Source organism: Balaenoptera physalus, assembly GCF_965194825.1.
Source record: "Balaenoptera physalus genome assembly, chromosome: 20".
In the NCBI taxonomy this organism is placed as follows: Eukaryota; Metazoa; Chordata; class Mammalia; order Artiodactyla; family Balaenopteridae; genus Balaenoptera; species Balaenoptera physalus.
The window spans coordinates 51,581,313-51,603,003 of NC_138901.1; the positions used below are offsets into that span (position 1 = coordinate 51,581,313).

Consider the following 21,691-nt stretch of genomic DNA (forward strand, 5'->3'; position numbering starts at 1 on the left):
TAATTAGATTTGCCAAATCTTTGTCTCTATCAGGAGTCTGTAAACTGTAGCCTGTGTGTCAAATCCTGCCTGGTGCCTCTTTCTGTACATATGTGGTCTAAGAATGGTTTTTACTTTTTTTTTTTGGCCATGCCATGAGGCTTGTGGAATCTTAGTTCCCCAATCAGGGATTGAACCTGGGCCCTCAGCAGTGAGAGCATGGAGTCCTAACCACTGGACCACCAGGGAATTCCTGTTTTTTACATGTTTAAGTGGTTGAAAAAAGGTGAAAAGAATAATTCTCATGACATGAAAAATTTTAGGAAATTCAACTTTCAGTGTCAATAATAAACTTTTATTGGAGTCCAGCCAGGCTCATTCATATGTATACTTTCTATGGTTGCTTTCATGCTACAAGGGCAGTTGAGTAGTTGCAAAAGAGACCATACGTCCTGCAAAGCCCCAAATATTTACTATGTGGCGCTTTACAGAAAAAGTTGGCCAAACCCTGGTCTATAGGACACAAGCTTTGGTGGATATATCTCTGAATCCCCTATTTTATTATGTTATCTTGGTTTCCAGATCCTTATTAATATATTTGATTGAAGTCAGAGTGGTATATTAAAGTTTCTTACAACTATGGAGTTTTTGCCAGTTTCTCCTTGTATACTCAGTCACTTTTGTTTTATAGACACAATCTCTATGTTCCTGAGAGCTAAGGTTGATGATATATTGCAGAAGAGTCTCCTTTACAAAAATAAAATGCCTTCTTTGTTTTACTATATATCGTACCTTGAGCCCTACTGTTTCATATTAATATTAACACCCTGATTTACCTGTGATTCCTGACATGTCTTGCCCACTTTGTGTTAAGTGTCACTTTTGTAAACAGAATATACTTGGATTTTAATCTTTTTGACCCATTCTGAAAGATTAATTTAAGAGTTTAGCCCAGGGGGCTTCCCTGGTGGCGCAGTGGTTGAGAATCTGCCTGCCAATGCAGGGGACACGGGTTCGAGCCCTGGTCTGGGAAGATCCCACATGCCGTGGAGCAAATGGGCCCGTGAGCCACAATTACTGAGCCTGCGCGTCTGGAGCCTGTGCTCCACAAGAGAAGCCGCGATAGTGAGAGGCCTGCGCACCGCGATGAAGAGTGGCCCCCGCTTGCCACAACTAGAGGAAGCCCTCGCACAGAAACGAAGATCCAACAGCCATAACTAACTAACTAAATAAATAAAATTAAAAATTAAAAAAAAAAAAAGCAATTAAAAAAAAATGTAAAAAAAAAAAAAACAGTTTAGCCCATTTTTATTTACTACTATAGACTCATTTTTATCATCTTCCTATCTTTTGCTCTGTGAACTATTTTTTTTAATGTTTTTTGTTTTGTCCCTAGAATGAAGGGAAAGGTTTACAACCAATCTTAAATTTACTAAAGTTACCACCATGTGAATAAGTGTTTTTAATTTTAAAAATATAGAACAGTTCAAAGAAAAAAGTAGCAATCACCCATATTTCCACTTTCAGAATTCATCACTGTTAATTAAGATTTTGGTATTTTTACTTCTAGTGTTATTTTTTTCTATGTATAGATATATTTAAAACATCATATAAGTAAGAATAAATCATGCATAAAATATTAGAACCTCATAGATGAAGACAGAGTCTCCAATCCTCTTTCCGTCACTCCAGGTCTCCAATATTATGCTACGTATCTATTTTTCTAGTCCTTTTTAGCCACAGAAAATACAGGTATTTCTGGCTATACACAGTCTTCCTACCAAAATTCACTCTTAACAACTTGTGAAAAATTTTACTCAAAACTTGCTATGCAAATAAAAAATTGACTGTAATGAAATCTCAGGCACAAGAAGCAACAAATTTTAGGCTAAGATTCTCTGACTGTAAGAGGGAGGCCAATGAAGGAAGGTGGACAGAAAACAGTTTCGTTTGTCCCTATCGCTCTGCCATCCTGCCTCAGGGATTCAGCCTGAGTTAGTGGTCACTGCTATTGTTTACCCAGAAAATAGTTTCCATAGTTTTTAGAGCTACTGACATTTACATCTTTTTTGTATGTTCTACTAAGTATTTTAGAGGCAAGACACAACAGAATCAAGAGTTGGCAGCTTTCTGCCGTATAATCTGGAAGCTCCATATACTATTTTTTATATTCAGAAAAACCAAACAAAATGAAAACAGTAGTTTTTAAAATGGCAGTGAATGTACCCTAGGGGAAATATAATTCTGGAAAAACACTCAACAGATACATATTTTAGAAGGTAGCAATGGCTCAAAGCAGCAAAAGCAGAGAAGAAAACGGAGACTAGCTTGCAGTGTGATTTTGTTGTATCATGGGATGAGGCCAGTGCTATTTTTGGATGTTCCATGCACTTCAGGATGCGGAACTGAGTCCTGCCCCAAAATACCTCTAGTGAAATACTATACACTATACAACTTGGCAGCTGAATTAAAATTAAAGGTAAAAGGGCTTCCCTGGTGGCGCAGTGGTTGAGAGTCTGCCTGCCGATGCAGGGGACACGGGTTCGAGCCCTGGTCTGGGAGGATCCCGCGTGCCGCGGGGCAACTGGGCCCGTGAGCCACAACTGCTGAGCCTGCGTGTCTGGAGCCTGTGCTCCGCAACAAGAGAGGCCGCGATGGTGGGAGGCCCGCGCACCGCGATGAGGAGTGGCCCCCGCTTGCTGCAACTGGAGAGGGCCCTCGCACAGAAACGAAGACACCCAACACAGCCAAAAAAATAAATGAATAAATAAATAAATAATAAAAACAAAGGAATTCCTTTAAAAAAAAAATTAAAGGTAAAATTATATAAACAAAAGGTTGACAGAATTCTAGATTACCTAATATGACACGATCAGAAGACTTAAGCATGTATATAGTTTAGTGAAGCCACATTTAATATTAATCTGCCTATAAATCCTAGGTGTAGATATGACCTAATTCCTCCCCTCCACAGGGTTAATTAGGAAATTGAGAAAAGTATAATGAGCTGATTGAATTGAAACACATTATCTGCTAAAATGGAGATCACACAATAGAAATACTGGAAACGCCATTTCTTTTCTAATAATAGTACCCATTGTCAGTACAGTCGTATTAGAGATGGCACTCATGATGCTGGGCACGTGCAACCTCCCCATCTACCTTAACAGCCTCTTCTATAGGGTCTGGTTCAGGAAAGCAGGGCTAGGCTGGTCTGTGCCTAGAGGTGGCCCCCAGATTGTTGGCCCCCTGACCAGAAGTCAGCCCAAACACAGGCTGGCCAACAGCTTACAGCAGCAGCAGCATTGTGTGAAAAGCTGTGATGGGCCAGATTCCTTTCTCGGAAATTTAAAACAGAAGAATGGGAGAAAACCTGGCACTTGAAAACAGAAAAGAGTAGCTGAGTCAAAGGAGTGAGTTAGGATTCTGATACCTTAACTACAGACCCTGCTCCTTCTGCAGTCTTGTTTATCCATTGTTTCAGCTTTCCTCCACAATCAGAAATTAATAGTGTAATAGGTTTTTTTCTTAAACAGTGTAGTTATTTTTTTAAGATTTTTTTTTTGATGTGGACCATTTTTTTTTTTTTTAAGTCTTTATTGAATTTGTTACAATATTGCTTCTGTTTTATGTTTTGGTTCCTTGGCCATGAGGCCCGTGGGGTCTTAGCTCCCCGACCAGGGATTGAACTTGCACCCCTAGCATTGGAAGGCAAAGTCTCAACCGCTGGACTGCCAGGGAAGTCCCCCTTTTTTTTTTTTTTTGGTAATAGGGTTTTAAAGTATTTTTACAAACAAACACATCAGCTTCACAACTCTGTAAAGTTAGATGCGATTAAACTATCCATTTTACAAATGAGAAAGCTGAGGCAGAGTAGGATCAAAATAATTTGAGGTCACATAGCTTCTCAATGGCATAATCATAAGACAGCTGTGTTTTCCCTTAGGCCACTGATTTGTTTGAATGCTACTGTTCTCCTTTACAGTCCTTTCTCCGCAAACATTAGCTACATCAAGAAGAATATTGTAAGGCAGAAAAAAGAGTTTCCCTCTTACCTGTTTGCTGTATGGTTGTTATCGCCTGAGCATTACAGTGTAGCTGTAACATGTGTCTCAGCATGGCCACTCCCCAAATATTCAACTCTGGATACAACATAGGAGCCGCTGCTGCTTTCAGCTTAGACGATTTCAGACCTGTTGTGAAGGCCTGTAAACTGGCTGCTTCGAGCTGCCTGCACAGGGCAGAAACACTCAGAGCACAGAGGAATTTGTGCACAGGGCTATGGTTTCCGGTATGGGGTAAAAGGCTGAAGACAGCATTGTAATTATTTTCATACTTCCCGTTAATATCACACCCAGGAATTGGGGTCTCAACTGTTTTGCCCTTTTTTTTACTCTCCCCTCCCAGGTCATAACTGAGTATTTGCGCCAGATTCTTGCTTTCAGGTAAACAGATATCCCTGTTAGTAATCTCACCACAAAGCTTATTTATGACTTTGCCAGCCTCCTCAAATCTAGCTAAAAGAGTCGACCTCAGGGCAATGTGGCAAAAAACACCCAGTGTGAGAAGCAGCCCCCCTAGAGAACACTCTATACTATGGTAGAGATCCCAGGCCTGCTGCAAACACTCTTGGCTGCAATACTTGGCATAACTGCATCCATCACAGGGAACTGGGGCCAAAGTGTGCTTCAAACATCGGTGACAGTAGAGGTCCGCATTGGTAGCTCTGGTATCCCACTTGCTCTCGAGGCCATGATGCCATGGTGGCATTTCTCCTGGGTTAAGGACACTCACAAAAGCATCCTCTTTCACCAGAAGCTCTCCTGGGAGAATATCTTTTGTGGCAACCAGATAGCGGCCTTTTAAAGGGTCCGTACATAAGCTGACAGATGATGATGTGTTGGAAATTTGTTCATTCTCTTCCCTTAGGTCCATATCCTCAAAGGCTTTGGTTAGAGCTGCTGGGGAGGTTTCTGTGAGATTCCCCTTTTCTTGTACCTTTACTTTCAGACGACAGAGGGTTCTCTGCAGAATCTGAAATTGGGAAGCTGCTAGGGTTGGTTTGGCAGCAAAGTTACTTTCAAGATCACTGATGGTCTGGCCTGCCTCGTGTGGTCTCCCCAGGGTCACCAGACACTCCGCCTTACGCAACAGCAACTTGGGTTGCAATCCCTCTGGATATCCATGCGTCTGTGCTCTGACGATGTCTTTAAGGCATGTCTGCAAACAGAAAGAAAATCCCAAAATGACCCTTGGTCCCTACTCTTAAATGTCCACTTGAAAGTCTTAACAAAAATCTACAAGTTAAGGATTATTAAAAATGGAGCAACTACGATCATGTGCTTATTTCTCTAAATCATATTCTACTGTGATCTTTTAATTGAATGATTAGAAACAGAAGAAGATATTATGTTTAACTGTCATTAAATATTTCTGATTCTAAGGAAAAAAGTCTTACAGATAGAAGAAGCATAGTATGATGATTAAGAGGGCATCCCAGTACGGACTCTGCCTCTTGCTAGCTGTATGACCTTGTGCAAATGAATTAATTTCTCAGTGTCTTAGTTTTCTCATCTGAAAAACAGGGATAATAATACCTCACAGGATAGAAATAAAAATGAAAATAAGGTAATATATCTAAAGTGTTAAAAAGATGCCTGGAACATAGTATGTGCTCAATACATGGGAATCATTATTATAAGAAGTAACAATATAGGGAAGTTATAAAGGGCTAAACGTTTCACAAGGTCTTCCCACTGCTGTCTATAGTAGCCCAGGCCTTTCTTGCTTAGGGCCTGGACTTAGATTCTTGCTCTTCTCTCTTAGTCCAAAGGGCTTAAGTGTGAACTTGCGGTGACTCAAATAGTTCTTAACTCTAGGGTATACTTTAAATTTTTGTAGAATTCCAAAATGGATGTGCCCAAGTGGCATTTTAGAGTTTGTCCTTAGACCTCAATTTGGGGATGAGGAGGAAGCCACTCATCTGAAGTCCCCCCACCCAATAGGCATTTCAGTGCAACTTTTACTTTCTCGCTCAAAATCTATATTGAGGGTGAGACTTATTATTGCAGGGATATTCTTGAACATGCTCATCTACTTATTAAAAATACCACCCTGAACAAGTAAATAGTGTGCAAACACTTGGAACCTGAAGTATTATTAGCAACGTATCTCATAGCTGATCTTGGCACTGAGCACTGCTGACCCACTGGATAGAGTCCACAGCCCTGGGGAATGTGCATGTCTCTTTCCTGCCAACCCACACTACCCCATGTAATCACCTGAGACAGGTGAAGTGAATCAGGAGAAAGAACAAGTTCGGGAGGGTATCAATTTGCTTCCAATTCAACCAGTTCCAATTTTAGCTTTCTAATGTAGAAGCAGGGATGAAGGTCTAGTCCTCCAGGGAACCCCCCTGCAGATCCTCTCCAATCACACCAGGCATCCTGATACTCACCTCATACTGACCCAGGTGGAAGAGGGCTGCAGAGCGATTGGCGTAACACAGCGAAATGTCCTCAGAGTTGGGCCTTGAATGCGATACTCCCTGCAGAACAATGCACCGGTTAAAGGTATACATGGAAACTAGCGTCTTTAGAGTTTTGTGTTTTTTTTCCCCGATAATAGGGGCTCTGCTACTAAAGACTGTATGAAATTGGGTAAGTTACTGGATCTCTTTGTGCTTCACCTGCTTCATTTTTAACTACCTTAGAGCAGAGGTGTGAAGATCAAGTGAGGAAATAAATAGGTAAAGCACTTTGAAGACAGCAGCTTCAGACACAGCTTCAGCCACAAACAGTACTAAAGGTAAATGAAAACTGAGGAGCATAATCCGGCACATAACGAAGTGCGAGCGGAACAAAGAGAAATTCACAAATGAAGAAACACAAATGATACGTGGGAAACAATTCACATACAGATAGTCAAATACATGAAAATGAAAGCAGAAAAGGGCTACTTTTTTCTACCACCAAATTGGCAAGGATTAATAATAATCATAAAGGTGGGACTTCCCTGGTGGCCCAGTGGTTAAGAATCCGCCTGCCAATGCAGGGGACAAGGGTTCAAGCCCTGGTCCGGGAAGATCCCACATGCCGCGGAGCAACTAAGCCCGTGCGCCACAACTACTGAGCCTGCGCTCTAGAGCCCACGCGCCACAACTACTGAAGCCCGCGCGCCTAGAGCCCATGCTCCGCAACAAGAGAAGCCACCGCAGTGAGAAGCCTGGGCACTGCAATGAACAGTAGCCCCCGCTCCCTGCAGCTAGAGAAAGCCCGCGCGCAGCAACGAAGACCCAAACACAGTCAAAAAAAAACTTTTTAAAATAAAAATAAAGGTGGTATCTCCAATCACTGGAGAAAAGATAGGGATTATTCAATAAAAGTATTGGGACAAGTAGCCACTGAGGAAAAATAAAGTTGGTTCTCGATATATGATAATATAACTTTCATTAGGATAAATAACAAATGGATCAAAATCTTAATATAAAAATTGAAACTAAGAGAGCACCAGAAGAAACTATATAAATAATCTAAAGTGATGTTGGAGTCAGAAATACCTTTCTAATTATGACACAAAACCCAGAAGTCATAAAAGGTTAATGAATTTGACCACATAAAAATAAAAAATTTCTTTGTAGCAAAAAACCAATAAAAGCAGTATCAAAAGACAAACATTGAACCGGAAAAAATATTTGCAACTCCTATTACAGGCAAAGGGCTCACTTCTTTACTTTATGAACAGTTCCTACAGATCAATAAGATGGCAACCAATAATTCAGTAGGAAAATAAGCAAATGATATGAACAATTCTAATGGGAAATATAAATGGCTCTTAAACAAACGAAAAGATGCTCAACCTCATTCATAATCAGCAAAATGCAAATTAAAACTCTACTGAGATGCCATTTTTTACTTATCAGATTCGCAAAGAAGTAAAACTGATAGCATACTGAGTTGGCATAGGAGTGGGGTAATGGTCATTCTCATACATTGCTAGTGGGAGTGTAAATTGGTCTCACAATTACGGAGGCAATTTAGCAATATATATCTTTTAATACATATATCTATATCTCCATTGACCCAGCAATTCCTCTTCTAGGGATTTATCCTACAGATATAACCCTTTATCCTATAGATATGTGCGAAATAACATACATGCAAAGTTTCTCATCACAGAATTGTCTGAAGTAACAAAAGATAGGAAAAAAGGTAAATAGTGATCTAAAGGACTCTAATTAAATAAATTACTATTATATCCATATAACAGAATATAAGTGGAAAAAGCACAGTGCTGAACTGTGTGTATAGAATGTTATTTATATAAAAAGAGTATGTGTGTGCAGGAGTGGGAGATTATTTGTATTTATTTATATACGCTGGAGTACCTCTGGAAAGATAGCTTTAACAGTGCTAGCTTCTGGGGATGGGAAACGAGTGGCTGGGGGACAGAGGAAGTAGACTGCACTCTATACTCTTGCATCTTAAAAATTCTAACTATGTAAACACATTTCCTATTCCAAAATAAAAAGATAAAATAATGTTAATAATACCAAATAACCAATATTGCTTAGGATATAGAGAAATGAACATTCCCATGCTCTGCTAGAAGGGATATAACTAGTTTTTTCCTGGAGAATGATTCAGCAACAAGTGTCAAAGGCCTTAAAAAAAAATACATTCAGTTGACCCAGCAATTGCCCTTCTAGGAATTTATCCTTAGGAAATAGTCAGGTGTGTACAAATATTTACATAGAAAGATGCTCCTTGCAGCTTTATGATACCAAACACTCTGCCAACACTAGGTGTTAAATCAAGTATAGTTCCCTGTAATGGAACACTAAGCCAGCTATAAAAAATCATGTTTTAGTGGAAAATTTAACAACATGAGAAAACGGTCACAATAAATTGCTGAGGGGAAAAAAAGCAGGTTACAAAACAGTAAGTACAGTATTATCGCCATTTTGTACAAGAAAAACATATTTTCAGAGGAAAAAGTGGCTGGCTGGATATAAGCAAAAACGTTAACAGTGCTTATCACTGGTTATGGGATTTTTTCTTACTTTTTATGCTTCTCTATATTTTCCAAGTAAACATATATTACATTTACAATCAGACAAAAACAACAAATATTATTTTAAAAAAGAAAGAAAATAGCAGCTCTATGGAAAACTGCAAAGTACCACAATCAACAAAATACTAGTTTCATGAAACAGGAAGGCTCAATTTTTTTGTCTGATTTCACTTTTTAGTTTACTTATTTTCCTTGAACAGCTTCCCCTGTGATCACATTTATGACACACATGCATACAGTTGAAGAAAGATTAGCTCTGAAAAAGAACTACTATTAAGCCATTTATCAGTGATCATTACATGTAATGGATTTTAGTTCTTCAGCAATCACTAATGCTTACATTATTCAGCATTACAAAGCAGGGCTTTTATCAATTTTAAAAGATGCTGTTGTAGGTCTGATAGTTTTTCGAAAACTAATTCCAAACTTTAAGCATAGGCCTGTTAAAGATGCAAAGTAGGGGGTACACTCTTCAAATTCACACTCATTCTTTCAATATACAGGGTCCACAGACCTGGTTTAAGAGGTTGATATATTCTTGCTTTAAACCCGTATTTATCTCTTAAAAATTATGGAAGGAAATCTCTCAGGGATCTTGTTCCAGTTTCTACTCTGGAAGCAGGACAACAGCAACAGATTGTTAAAAGCCACTATTCATTGATGGTTAGTGTAATAATTTTAAATATTTGTTGACAACCTTCAAAATGCAGTTCAACTGGGCTGTGGCGATTGAGCTTATTTTCCTTCCTAACTTTACCTAAGTCATACTGGCTATAAGCTAACATGGTGGCCAACCAAAATCCAGCTGTTCTGTAAACTGGGACTATCACACCAGCAGCCTCACCAGTTGTTCAGACAAAAAAGGCACACAATTCAGTAAGAGCTGACAGACATGGAGGAGGGAGGCCAAGGCATCCAACAAGACTTGCTACACCGTGTCTGAAGGAATATGAGAATGGAAGTTTCTGGATGGAATTCAGGACGTATAATACAAACTATCCTTTGTTTCAGAATAGGACCAAAAGCTGAGTTGTGTCAGTTTTCTTTTTCAAATCCAATCCAAAATTCATAGGCAAAGCTACTAGTGGCTACACAATTCACAATTCAGCAGTAATGGTTCTATCTTTTGAAGAAATATGCATTGTTAAATTGTTGAGACAGCCCCTCCTGCTGAGCCGGGCCGGGGGTGGGGGGGTGGCGCGGTCGTCTTACCTTAGAGTACAGCACTGTGGCTCCCATATAATCCTTCTTCTGAAATTTTTTGTTTCCTTCTTCTCTGTAGAAAAGGGGAGCGTTGGGGTCCTTTCCAACAAGGTAACCTCTAGAAAGCCTTTTTAAAAACATCTCATCCTCCGGTCTTCATGAAGAAAGAACAACCACAACAACAAAAAAGCACAAATTTGTTATTTCTAGGAAAACTCCTAACCATTGCACCTGAAACAGGAGTGACTGCCTACAAAATACTGGGACAAAAGAGGTTGGGTGTGTTATGTAATGTGACTGCGGGGAAAAATCTTTGGTCTCAGAGACATAGGGACTGGAATTTCTATTAGGACAGAATATAAGTTTTTTATTCAGTTACTGGCCAATAAACCATTCCTTGGATAATGCATTATATAGAAGCTTGGGTGTGGAGAACGACATAATACACAACTCTTTGCACCAAGGTATACTCGCCACCTAAACTTTGTTGAAAATACCTGAGTGAATGGCTGACAGAGGGGAGGGAGGGAGAGAAGGGGGAGGGAGAGACAAGAAGTGGGGGGAGGGAAGGCAGAGGGAAGGAGGAGGGGGAGGGAAGGAGGAGGAGGAAGAGGAGGAGGAGAAGGAAGAAGAGGAAGAGATGGGATGAATCATAAAGTAAATGTAGCGAAATGTTAACATTCGGGGAATCTGAAAGAAGGGCATTGCACAACAATTCTTTATCCTATTTTTGCAAGTAAATCTGAAATTATTGCAACCTGCAGTTTTTAAAAACAAGTATATGAATTCTCTAATGTATAAATACACAAACATACACCTTTTTTCCAATAAAAAGAAATAGTATAGAATAACCTAGACTACACTCTTTGACTATACAATGCAATGAAGCAAAATATGAATAACATGGAACTAAAAATTCTCTTAAGCAACTCCTAGGTCAAAGGGGAAATCAAAGACAAAACTGCAGAATGTTTAGAAAAGTGTTTATCAAATGTTTGTTTACAAAGACCCACAATAAGAAATACCTTTCACGGGCTTCCCTGGTGGTGCAGTGGTTAAGAATCCGCCTGCCAATGCAGGGGACATGGGTTCGAGCTCTGGCCCGGGAAGATCCCACATGGAAGATCCCACATGCCGCGGAGCAACTAAGCCCGTGAGCCACAACTACTGAAGCCCGCGCACCTAGAGCCTCTGCTCGGCAACAAGAGAAGCCACGGCGATGAGAAACCGGCACGCCACAATGAAGAGTAGCCCCGGCTAGCAGCAAATAGAGAAAGCCCGAGTGCAGCAACAAAGATCCAGTGCAGCCAAAAATAAAGGATTAAAAACAAAAAACCCAAAAAGGCAGTAATGGAACAACAACAACAACAACAAAAAAGAAATACCTTTCACATTGTGATTCAGTAAGCTGCATCTGTGTATGTATATATGGAAATTTCACAAAACACTATTGATCTTTAAGTTAATATCAAATATGATTTTATTAATATTTAAACACAATACAGAAAAAAACTCAAAATAAATAACACAAAAAGAAAAACAAGTAAAGATTTTATTTAATTCAGAAGGTGTGCTTGCCTGTTCAAAATTTATTCCAGTCCAGAAAATATGAGGACAATACCCCATGAATATCTGGTACACCATAGATCCTATTCTTTGTTCTGTTTGTCTTTATGTTGTTTTAAATTAGGTTAAACCTGAAAACCCTATTCAAACAAAGAAGTTGTGATGAACAGTAATAATAGCAAAATTCTTCTTGCCTAACAATGTATATTCTTTAATCTTAATCCAAAATGATGACAAACTCAATTTTTTTTTTTTTTAATTTTATTTATTTATTTATTTTTGGTTGTGTTGGGTCTTCGTTTCTGTGCGAGGGCTTTCTCTAGTTGCGGCGAGCGGGGGCCACTCTTCATCGCGGTGCGCGGGCCTCTCACCGTCGCGGCCTCTCCCGTTGCGGAGCACAGGCTCCAGACGCGCAGGCTCAGTAGGTGTAGCTCACGGGCCTAGCCGCTCCGCGGCATGTGGGATCTTCCCGGACCGGGGCACGAACCCGTGTCCCCTGCATTGGCAGGCAGACTCTCAACCACTGCGCCACCAGGGAAGCCCCTAAGTCAATGTTTTTGTAATTGTTCTTCAGTGTAATTAAGAACTAAGCTGCAATAATTCATTCTTCTTGCACCAGGTTTAACTCAGTAATTAATTGAAAGTTTTGAAAAGCTTTCTTTTTTTAATATTTCACATTTTCTTCTGGAATGTTATGATAAAAAATTTGTGGAAGTGAGATGGAACAATTTTCTAATTAATTTTTTTATTGTGCTAAAATATTTAAAAACTTGTCATTTTAACTAAAGTATATAGTTCAGTGGCATTAAGTACATTCACAATATTGTGTGATTGTCACCGCTATCCATTTCCAGAAATTTTTCACCAGCCCAAACTAGAACTCTGCACTCATTAAATGATAACTCTTCATTCCTCCCTCTCCCCAGCCCCTGATAACCTCTATTTCACTTTCTGTTTCTATGAATTTGTCTACTCTAGGTACTTCATGTAAGTGGAATGGTAAAGTATTCATCCTTTTATGTCTGGCTTGTTTCACTTAACATAATGTTTCCTAGGTTCATTCCTTTTTATAGCTGAGTAATATTCCATTATATGTATATATCACAGTTTATCCATTCATCTGTTAATGGACATTTGGGCTATTTTCACTCTTGGCTATTATGAATACTGCTCTGAACACTGGTGTGCAAATAAATCTGTTCAAGTCCCGTTTTCAATTCTTTTGGGTATAAACCCAGAAGTAAGATTGCTGGATTATATAGTAATTCTATTTTTTTTTTTAAATTGGTGCCTTACTTGTCTTTTTAAATAATTAATTAATTAATTAATTAAATTTTTGGCAGCACTGGGTCTTCGTTGCTGCGTGCGGGCTTTCTCTGGTTGTAGCGAGCAGGGGCTACTCTTCGTTCCGGTGCGCGGGCTTCTCATTGCGGTGGCTTCTCTTGTTGCGGAGCACAGGCTTTAGGCTCGCAGGCTTCAGTAGTTGCAGCACGCAGGCTCTGTAGTTGTGGCTCACGGGCTCTAGAGCTCAGGCTCAGTAGTTGTGGCACACCGGCTTAGTTGCTCCGCAGCACGTGGGATCTTCCTGGACCAGGGCTCAAACCTGTGTCCCCTGCCTTGGCAGATGGCTTCTCAACCACTGCGCCACCAGGGAAGTCCCAGTAATTCTATTTCTAATTATTTGAAGAATTGCCATACTGTTTTTCATAGTGGCTATACCATTTTACATTCCCACCAACAGTGCACAAGGGCTCCAATTTCTCCACATCCTCACCAACACTTGTTATTTTCTGTTTTATTTTTTTGGATAGTAGCCATCTAATGAGTATGAGGATAATAAGGTATCTTGTTGTAGTCTGATTTGCATCTCCCTAATGATTAGTGATGTTAAGAGCATCTTTTCATATGCTTATTTCATGTGCTTATCTTCTTGGAAGAAATATCTATGCAAGTCCTTTGCCCATTTTTAAAAAAAATTTACTTATTTATTTTGGGCTGTGTTGGGTCTTTGTTGCTGCCCATGGGCTTTCTCTAGTTGCGGTGAGCGGGGCTCTTTGCCTATTTTTAAACTGGGTTTTTTGTTGTTGTCGTTGAGTCTTAGGAGTTCTTTATATGGTCTGGATATTAATCCTTTAGCAGATGTATGATTTGCAATATTTTCTCCCATTCTGTGGGTTGCCCATTTAACTCTGTTGATAGTCACTTGATGCACTAAATATTTTACTTTTCATGAAATCTGATTTGCCTATTTTTTTCTTTTGTTGCCTGTGCCTTTGGTGTCATAGCCAAGAAAAAGAAGCCAAATCCAATGTCATAAGCTTTTGGCTTATGCTTTCTTCTAAGAGTTTAATGGTTTTAGCTCTTAAGTTTAGGTCTTTGAGTTATTTTGAGTTAGCTTTTGCATATGGTGTAAGGTAAAGGTCCAACTTCATTCTTTGGCATGTAGAGTCTAACTAGGAAGCAGATAGAAAGAACCAAGTTCCTTCTTCTAGCCGTGCCTTCTCTTTCTAGAGCCCTAGAGAGGTAAAGCCTCTTATAAGGTCAATTGGGAAAGCAGAAAGTCCCAGCCCCAGCCGAGAATACAGAAGATCACAGCTGAGAAACTGTAGCTTAATAACTTGCACACATTCACACATACACATTTTTTTTCCTGAAAGTAAGTGCACTCATCGTGGAAGTTCACCTCTAAATATTTCAGCATGCCTCTGCTAAGAAAAAGGACATTCTCCTATATCTTGATATCACAATATCATTATCATGCCTAAAAAATTAACACTAGGGACTTCCCTGGTGGCACAGTGGTTAAGAATCCGCCTGCCAATGCAGGGGACACGGGTTCAATCCCTGGTCCAGGAAGATCCCACATGCAGCGAAGCAACTAAGCCTGTGCGCCACAACTACTGAGCCTGAGCTCTAGAGCCCGCGAGCCACAACTACTGAGCCCAAGTGCCAAAACTACTGGAGCCCGCGCGCCTAAAGCCCGAGCTCCGTAACAAGAGAAACCACTGCAGTGAGAAGCCCGAGCACCGCAACAAAGAGTAGCCCCCGCTCGATGCAACTAGAGAAAGCCCGCATGCAGCAACAAAGACCCGATGCAACCAAATAAATAAATTAAATTAAATTAAAAAAAACACCACTAATTCAAATATCATTTAAAATTTCTCCATTATTCCTAAAATGTCTTTTCTTTCTTTTTCTTACCCTAACCTGATGCCGGATCAAGGTTCTAACGTACTGCATTTAGTTATTTCTCATTAGTTTCTTTTGAGACAGTCCCATAATTTTTTTGTTTTTCATGATTAAGTTTTTTTGAAGACTCAAGGCCAGGAAAACGTTACACATTCTGGTATTGTCTCATTGTTTCCTCATGATTAGATTCAGCTCGAACAATTTTTGTCAAGAATATTAGTCCATCACTAAATCTTGTATACTTCTTGTTGTTTCAAACCAGGAGACACATGTCAGGCAGTCCCATCACTACTGGTGATGTTGTTTGGTCACTTGGTTAAAGTGGTGACTGTTGGATTTCTCTAATATAAAGATAACTTTCCCCTTGTAATACGTAACATTAATAAGTAATCTATGGGGCCATACTTTGAGACCATGTGAATAACCTGTTTCCCAGTGATTTTTCTTCTAATGTTTTGAGCATCCATTGACGATTATTGCCAGAATCACTTATTACACTGGGAGTTACAAAATGGTGATTTTCTAATTCTATCATTATTTCTAAACTTATTAATTAGCATTTTTCTGTAAAGACAAATGTTTCCCCCTTTTCTCCTTTTACTTATTTATGTATTTTTTTGAGTATCACCATGGACTTAAAAAAATTCATTCTTATAAACCATTACCATCATTATACTTTTTGATGCTCATATTGTCCTAAATTTGGCCGATGGAAACCTCTTCAGACTGGCTCCTATGTTCTTTTTTTACTTAAATCCGTTAGTCTTTGAGCATTTCCTTGATTTCTGGCAAAACAAAGTATTCCATTTGAATCAGTGTAAAATCAAAACAAATAGGAAGGCAGTGAGTGCGGATACTGAGTCTGTTACGGATTCCCTAGGACACTGTAGATTATCAATGCGAGAGGTCCACTTGTCTCAAAAGGTCTTTGATATGGACAAAACGCATCTAATCTGGGAAAACATTCCTCAAAGACTGTAAGTGGCAAGAAAGAAGAGTGTATGCCTGGCTTTAAGCTTTAAAGGCCCAATTCATACTTTCATTTACTGGGCAAACATATGGAGATTAGAAATTTAAATCTTTTTTGGTCATTTTAGATTGAATAGTTTTACAAACAGCTCTTTGGAACTAACTTGTTAAGTAGAGAAGTTTGGGGATGAAGTAGTGAGAGATATACAGAACAAATAAAAATAGAGTCAATTATTAACTTCAGGGAAAACAAGACTTGTACAAGAAAGGAAATGTAATTCAAAGTATACTTTGTGGTTCATATGATATTTACATAGACATAATGATATACATGTTGAAAACTGGTTTAACCAGTATCATATTCTACTGGTTATATATTATAAATTATAGTATAGTTATGATGATAGAATGAGGGAAAAACAAAGTATATACATGTGAGTTGGGGGTAAGAGAGCTACATTTGGCAACTAAAACTAAAAATTCAAAAATAGCAATATTAGCATACTGTTTAGTAACATGAAATTAAATGCTGGAAGAAACAGAATGATTTTAAGTATCAGTCTTTGCAGAATAGAAATGGGGAAGAGTAAGTGAGAGTTGCTGTTTTTCTTTATATGTTTTGAAGTACTATTTGACTTCTTACACTATATGCATATTATTCTGATAAAAAATAAACTAAAAAAGGAAACTATTTCCATGTAATAAGGTACCAGGTCTAGGGACTTCCCTGGTGGTCCAGTGGGTAAGACTCTGTGCTCCCAATACAGGGGGGCCCGGGTTTGATCCCTGGTCAGGGAACTAGATCCCACATGCATGCCGGAACTAAGAGTTCGCATGCTACAACTAAGACCCAGTGCAGCCAAAATAAATAAATAAATAATATATAAATAAATATTTTAAAAAAATAAGGTACCAGGTCTACATAGTTTTACAGGATTTTTCTACCAGCTTTAAAGAATCAAATAATCCCTACATTATATAAATTATTTCAGAGCATAGAGAAATATGGGAAGCTCTCCAATTCATGCTATGAGGCTATCATAACCCTGATACCAAGAGGTGATGAATAGAGCACACACAAAAAAATATATAGTCTAATACCATTTAAGAACATAGATATAAAAATCCTAAAAATAACCTCAGCAAATTGAATCTAGCCCTGTGTTAAAAAAAAAATTATATGATAACCAGAGTTATTATCCAAAACAGTTCAACTTCAGTAAATCTACTGATGTCAATTCTGCCTTAACAGATTAAAGTGGAATAAGAAAAGGATCATTCCTCCCAAAATATATCCAAAAAAAGGACTGATAAAATTCAACACTTATTTATGATACAATATAGCGCAACTTCCTTAAACTGATAAAGGGTATATACTATAAACCTATAGCAATGTCCTAAATGCCTGTTACTATTCAACATTGCATCAGAGGTCTAACTAATGCTATAATTAAAAAGTAGAGCTTCCCTGGTGGCGCAGTGGTTGAGAATCTGCCTGCCAATTCAGGGGACACGGGTTCGAGCCCTGGTCTGGGAAGATCCCACATGCCGCGGAGCAACTAGGCCCGTGAGCCACAATTACTGAGCCTGCGCATCTGGAACCTGTGCTCCGCAACAAGAGAGGACGCGATAGTGAGAGGCCCGCGCACCGTGATGAAGAGTGGCCCCCACTTGCCGCAACTAGAGAAAGCCCTCGTACAGAAACGAAGACCTAACACAGCCATAAATAAATAAATAAATAAATAAAATTAAAAAAAAAATAAAAATGGATACCATTTTGCTAAACTGTGATTCAAAGCCAATGTTCCCGATCATCAAATCGACTACAAATATTTATCTGTAAAAACCATTCTTAGCTGATGGCCACACAAAAACAGGCAGTGGGATGGATTTACCCTGTGGGTTGTTGTTTGCTGACATCTGTTTAAAATATAATCAGATCGTATCACTCTTATCTCAAAACCCTGTGAATTAGTTTTCTATTGTTGTGTAACAACTACCACATATTCAGCAGGTTAAAACAATACCCATTTATTATCCTCAGTTCTGTAGATCAGAAGTCCAGGTGGGCTTGCCTGGTCTCTCTGCTTAGGGTCTCACAAGGCTGAAATCAAGGTGACCTCTTATAGAGAGGATCTGGGAAAGAATCTATATCTAAACTCATTCAGGATGTTGAGTTTAGAACTGACAGAAGCCAGTTCCTTCCAACTGTAGGTCTGAGGTCCCCATTTCCTTGCTGGCTGTTAGCCAGGAAGCACTCTCTGCTTTTAAAGGTCTGGTCTGATTGGGTTACACCCACCCAGTAATTATCTCTCAAAGTCAGGGGGCTTGGGGCTTTCATTACATCAGCCCAATCCCTTCCCAGCAGTGCTTAGGTTAATGTTAGATTGAGTAACCAGGGTACCAGGATTGAGTAACCAGGGGACCAGAATGCTGGCGTGGTGGCAGCGGGGGGCATCTCTAGAATTCTGCCTACTATACCCTGCAATAACTTCCTACTCAGGGTAAAAAGATAAGGCACTAAGAAAGGGTCAACTCGATTTGTGCCACCTGCTCTTCCCCAACTCCCAAGCATGTCCCATTACCTCTCTGATGGTATTTCCTACCACTCTCCCTCTGGCTTACTCTGTTCATCCGCCACTAGCTGTTCATCCAGCTTGCTGTTGCTTAAACATGCCAGACACGCTCCCACCTTAGGATCTCTGCCTGGAATGCTCTTCTCTCAGATATCTACTCAGTTAACTCCTGTATCTCCAAGACTTTGCTCCACTTTCACTCTTTCAATGAGGCATATCTGACTATACTACTTAATACTACAATCTGTACTCTCGCTCCCGGCACTGCCTATTTCCCCTACCCTGTTCAATTTTTCCTTTTTGTCTACTCTACTGTATTTATCACCTTTAACATACTATATATTTTATTTATTTATGATGTTTATTGGCTGTGCCTCCTTGCTAGAATTAAGCTCCTCAAAGGTAAGGATCTTTGTCTATTTTTTTTAAATGATGTATTTTTTGTTTACTAAGCACTGAGCACAGTGGCTGGCACAAAACAGATGTTCAATAAAAATTCACTGAATGAAGTTTGGGAAACTCCTGCTTCAGTTTTTTATTTACTTATTTTTTATTTTTTTGGCCACGCCGCGGCATGCAGGATCTTGGTTCCCCGACCAGGGATGGATGCCGTGCCCCCCGTAGTGGAAGCACAGAGTCTTAACCACTGGACCACCAGGGAAGTCCCCTGTTTCAGTTTTTTATATACGTATGTGTGTACTAGGTTGTGATGTAAAATATATTTCTTATTGAAGAGTGTAGTCAAGAGTGTTTGAAAACTACTGGTGTTAGACCGTATGACCTCTATCGTTCCTTCCAAATATGAGCATTCATGAATTTCTATGTGCAGCTAGTAAATCTCCACTATATCCTTTGGGATACAGCAAGGTGCAGAGCCTAGTGACGACAGCAAGGCACTGATTACTGAAACATAATATTGACACCGAGAAAGCTAAATAGCATCCCTACCTGTTGTATAATAGTAGGTTAGAAAGAACTGTGTAAACAGCAAGAACTGTTGAATGCCCCAAAATATAAAAATCTAAATGTAACTCTTCCATCAAAAAGAGATGTAATTTGATGGGCTTCCCTGGTGGCATAGTAGTTAAGAATCCGTCTGCCAACACGGGGGACACGGGTTTGAGCCCTGGTCTGGGAAGATCCCACATGCCACAGAGCAGCTAAGCCTGTGCACCACAACTACTGAGTCTGCACTCTAGAGCCCGCGTGCCACAACTACTGAGCCCGTGTGCTGCAACTACTGAAGCCTGCGCGCCTAGAGCCTGTGCTCCACAACAGGAGGAGCCACTGCAATGAGAAGCCCGCGCACTGCAAGGAAGAGTAACCTCCACTCAATGCAACTAAAGAAAGCCCAGGCGCAGCAACGAAGACCCAAACATAAATAAATACATAAATTTATAAAAAAAAAAAGATATAATTTGAGAGCAAATCACAAAAGACAACGTTTTCCGCATCAAAATTTCCCTGGTTAAAGCTTCCACTCACTTACTGAAGAAGCGAAGATGAGTGAAGAAAGAGATCGCTTAGAGTCTCTGCTGTAGAAATTGTAACCTGAATGGACTTGGGGAGCAAAGACCACTTCTGAAGTATGTATGATTTCCACTCATCCACGGGCAGATCCATGCTACTTTAAATCTAAAAAATGAATAAGAAAATAAGGAATTCGGATTTCTACAAATGCACAATTCTAGAAAGTCCAGATTTCATTCAAGCATGCATGAAGCAACAAAATCAATTCTTGTGGTCTCTTCCTATAGTTGTTTACATGCTGAGGAAGCATCTATTGTTTCTCACCCCAATTCACTCAACATCCCTTCATTCAGAAATATTTATTGAAAGCTTACTTTGTTCCAGGCATCATACTAGGTACTGGTTATACAATGATGAATCAGAACTCTTACCCAGTTCAGTTTTTTCTTTTCAATCCCCAGGTCACTCCTTTAGTTCAAGCCCGCACCATTTCCTGTCCGGCATTCTTTCTGGAGTGTCATAACTAGTCTACACGCCCTCAGACCCCCCACTTCCCCATTCCAAATTCAGTCCATCCTCCACATTGAGACAGATGTCAGTACTCTGCCTTAAATTCATCAATGCTCCTCCTAGCATTTAGGGAAGCCCAGTACAAACCCTTCATTATTTAACTCTTGGCTTACTTTCTAATGCTCAAGTCTCACTTCCTCCTCTGTACCCTACTATCCTAGTTACTCAAAGCTATCCCCAGCTTGCCAGGCTATTCATCTCCCTAGGTTTTACAAAGACTATTCATGGGCCCTACCCTCACTTGGAGTCCACCTGGCAAATTTCCAAACATTCTTCAAGACCCAGTTCAAATGGTATCTCCTCCGGGAAGCCTTCCCTGATTTTTCCACCTGTGATAGCAGCACACTTTGTGTCTCTCCTGGGGCCCAAACCACGTCTACCTTGAGTTAGTGCTCCTCACAGCAGAAACTCCCTCGACAGACTGTGCTCTCCTCTGAGGGTAGGGACCAGGTCTTATTTACCTTGAGAGATCCCCACTGTGCCAAGCTCAGGGTCTGGAACCTGCGGGAGTTCAACTCTGGGTTGCTGAAGGAAGCAAGTCAATGCTTTGACTACATCTAGTAGCAGAGTTACTATGGCAACAGCTCTACCACTCCTCTGGGCTACCAGTCAGTGTCTGCCCACCAAAGGCCGAGTGGGGTACGTTTCCGAGAGTCAGCTCGGAAAGCTGCCGGAACTCGTCCTCTCCGCGCCCTTCGCTGCGACCGCGTCACGCTTCGCGCACCACGCTTCGCGCGCTCCGCGGTTCCGCGCCCCGCCCCCTGGCCCCGCAATCCAGCGACTAGGCCCCGGACCTGGGCTCCGGTGAGTCACGTGGGCCACCCGCCGCGCCTCGGCCAATGAAGTGGCTGCTCGGCTCCTAAACCCGCCCCCGTGCCGTGCGCACGTCGGGAGGCCTTCCCGGTGCACGCAGGTCCTGGGGCCAATCGCTTTGGAGCGCGCGGGTTCCCTGGAGTAAAGCCAGGGCTGCAGGGGAGTCGGAGAGCTGGAGTTGTGGCGGCGGAACCATGGTGGGCCACCTGAGCGAGGGGGCCATTGCGGTGAGGAGACGCCTGCGAGCCGGGCGCGGGCCGGGGTGGCTGTGGGCCCTGGGGCTG

General features: G+C 40.5%; 2 protein-coding genes across 9 annotated transcripts in view; one reads left to right on the top strand and one right to left on the bottom strand.

Moving 5' to 3' along the window:
• The window catches only part of SMYD4 (SET and MYND domain containing 4), a 37,065-nt gene extending 15,735 nt beyond the window's left edge, over positions 1-21,330 (bottom strand). For 3 of the 8 annotated variants that reach the window (XM_082443439.1, XM_082443443.1, XM_082443441.1), the window contains exons 1-5: positions 21,056-21,328; positions 20,044-20,189; positions 10,264-10,408; positions 6,437-6,526; positions 4,035-5,199 (exon numbers count right to left, since the gene is read on the bottom strand). In XM_082443439.1, the coding sequence (XP_082299565.1) occupies positions 4,035-5,199; positions 6,437-6,526; positions 10,264-10,408; positions 20,044-20,177 (1,534 nt within the window). In that variant the 5' untranslated portion in view covers positions 20,178-20,189; positions 21,056-21,328. Of the gene's footprint in view, positions 1-4,034; positions 5,200-6,436; positions 6,527-10,263; positions 10,409-20,043; positions 20,190-20,455; positions 21,006-21,055 lie in introns of those variants that run through there. The other 5 variants (XM_082443442.1, XM_082443440.1, XM_082443438.1 and 2 more) reach the window with 4 other exon arrangements.
• Positions 21,331-21,477: 147 nt separating this feature from the next.
• Positions 21,478-21,691, top strand: part of RPA1 (replication protein A1) — a 47,854-nt gene continuing 47,640 nt past the window's right edge. Inside the window, exon 1 of the mRNA XM_082443513.1 lies at positions 21,478-21,634. Within this exon, the coding sequence (XP_082299639.1) occupies positions 21,602-21,634 (33 nt within the window). The 5' untranslated portion in view covers positions 21,478-21,601. The remainder of the gene's footprint in view (positions 21,635-21,691) is intronic.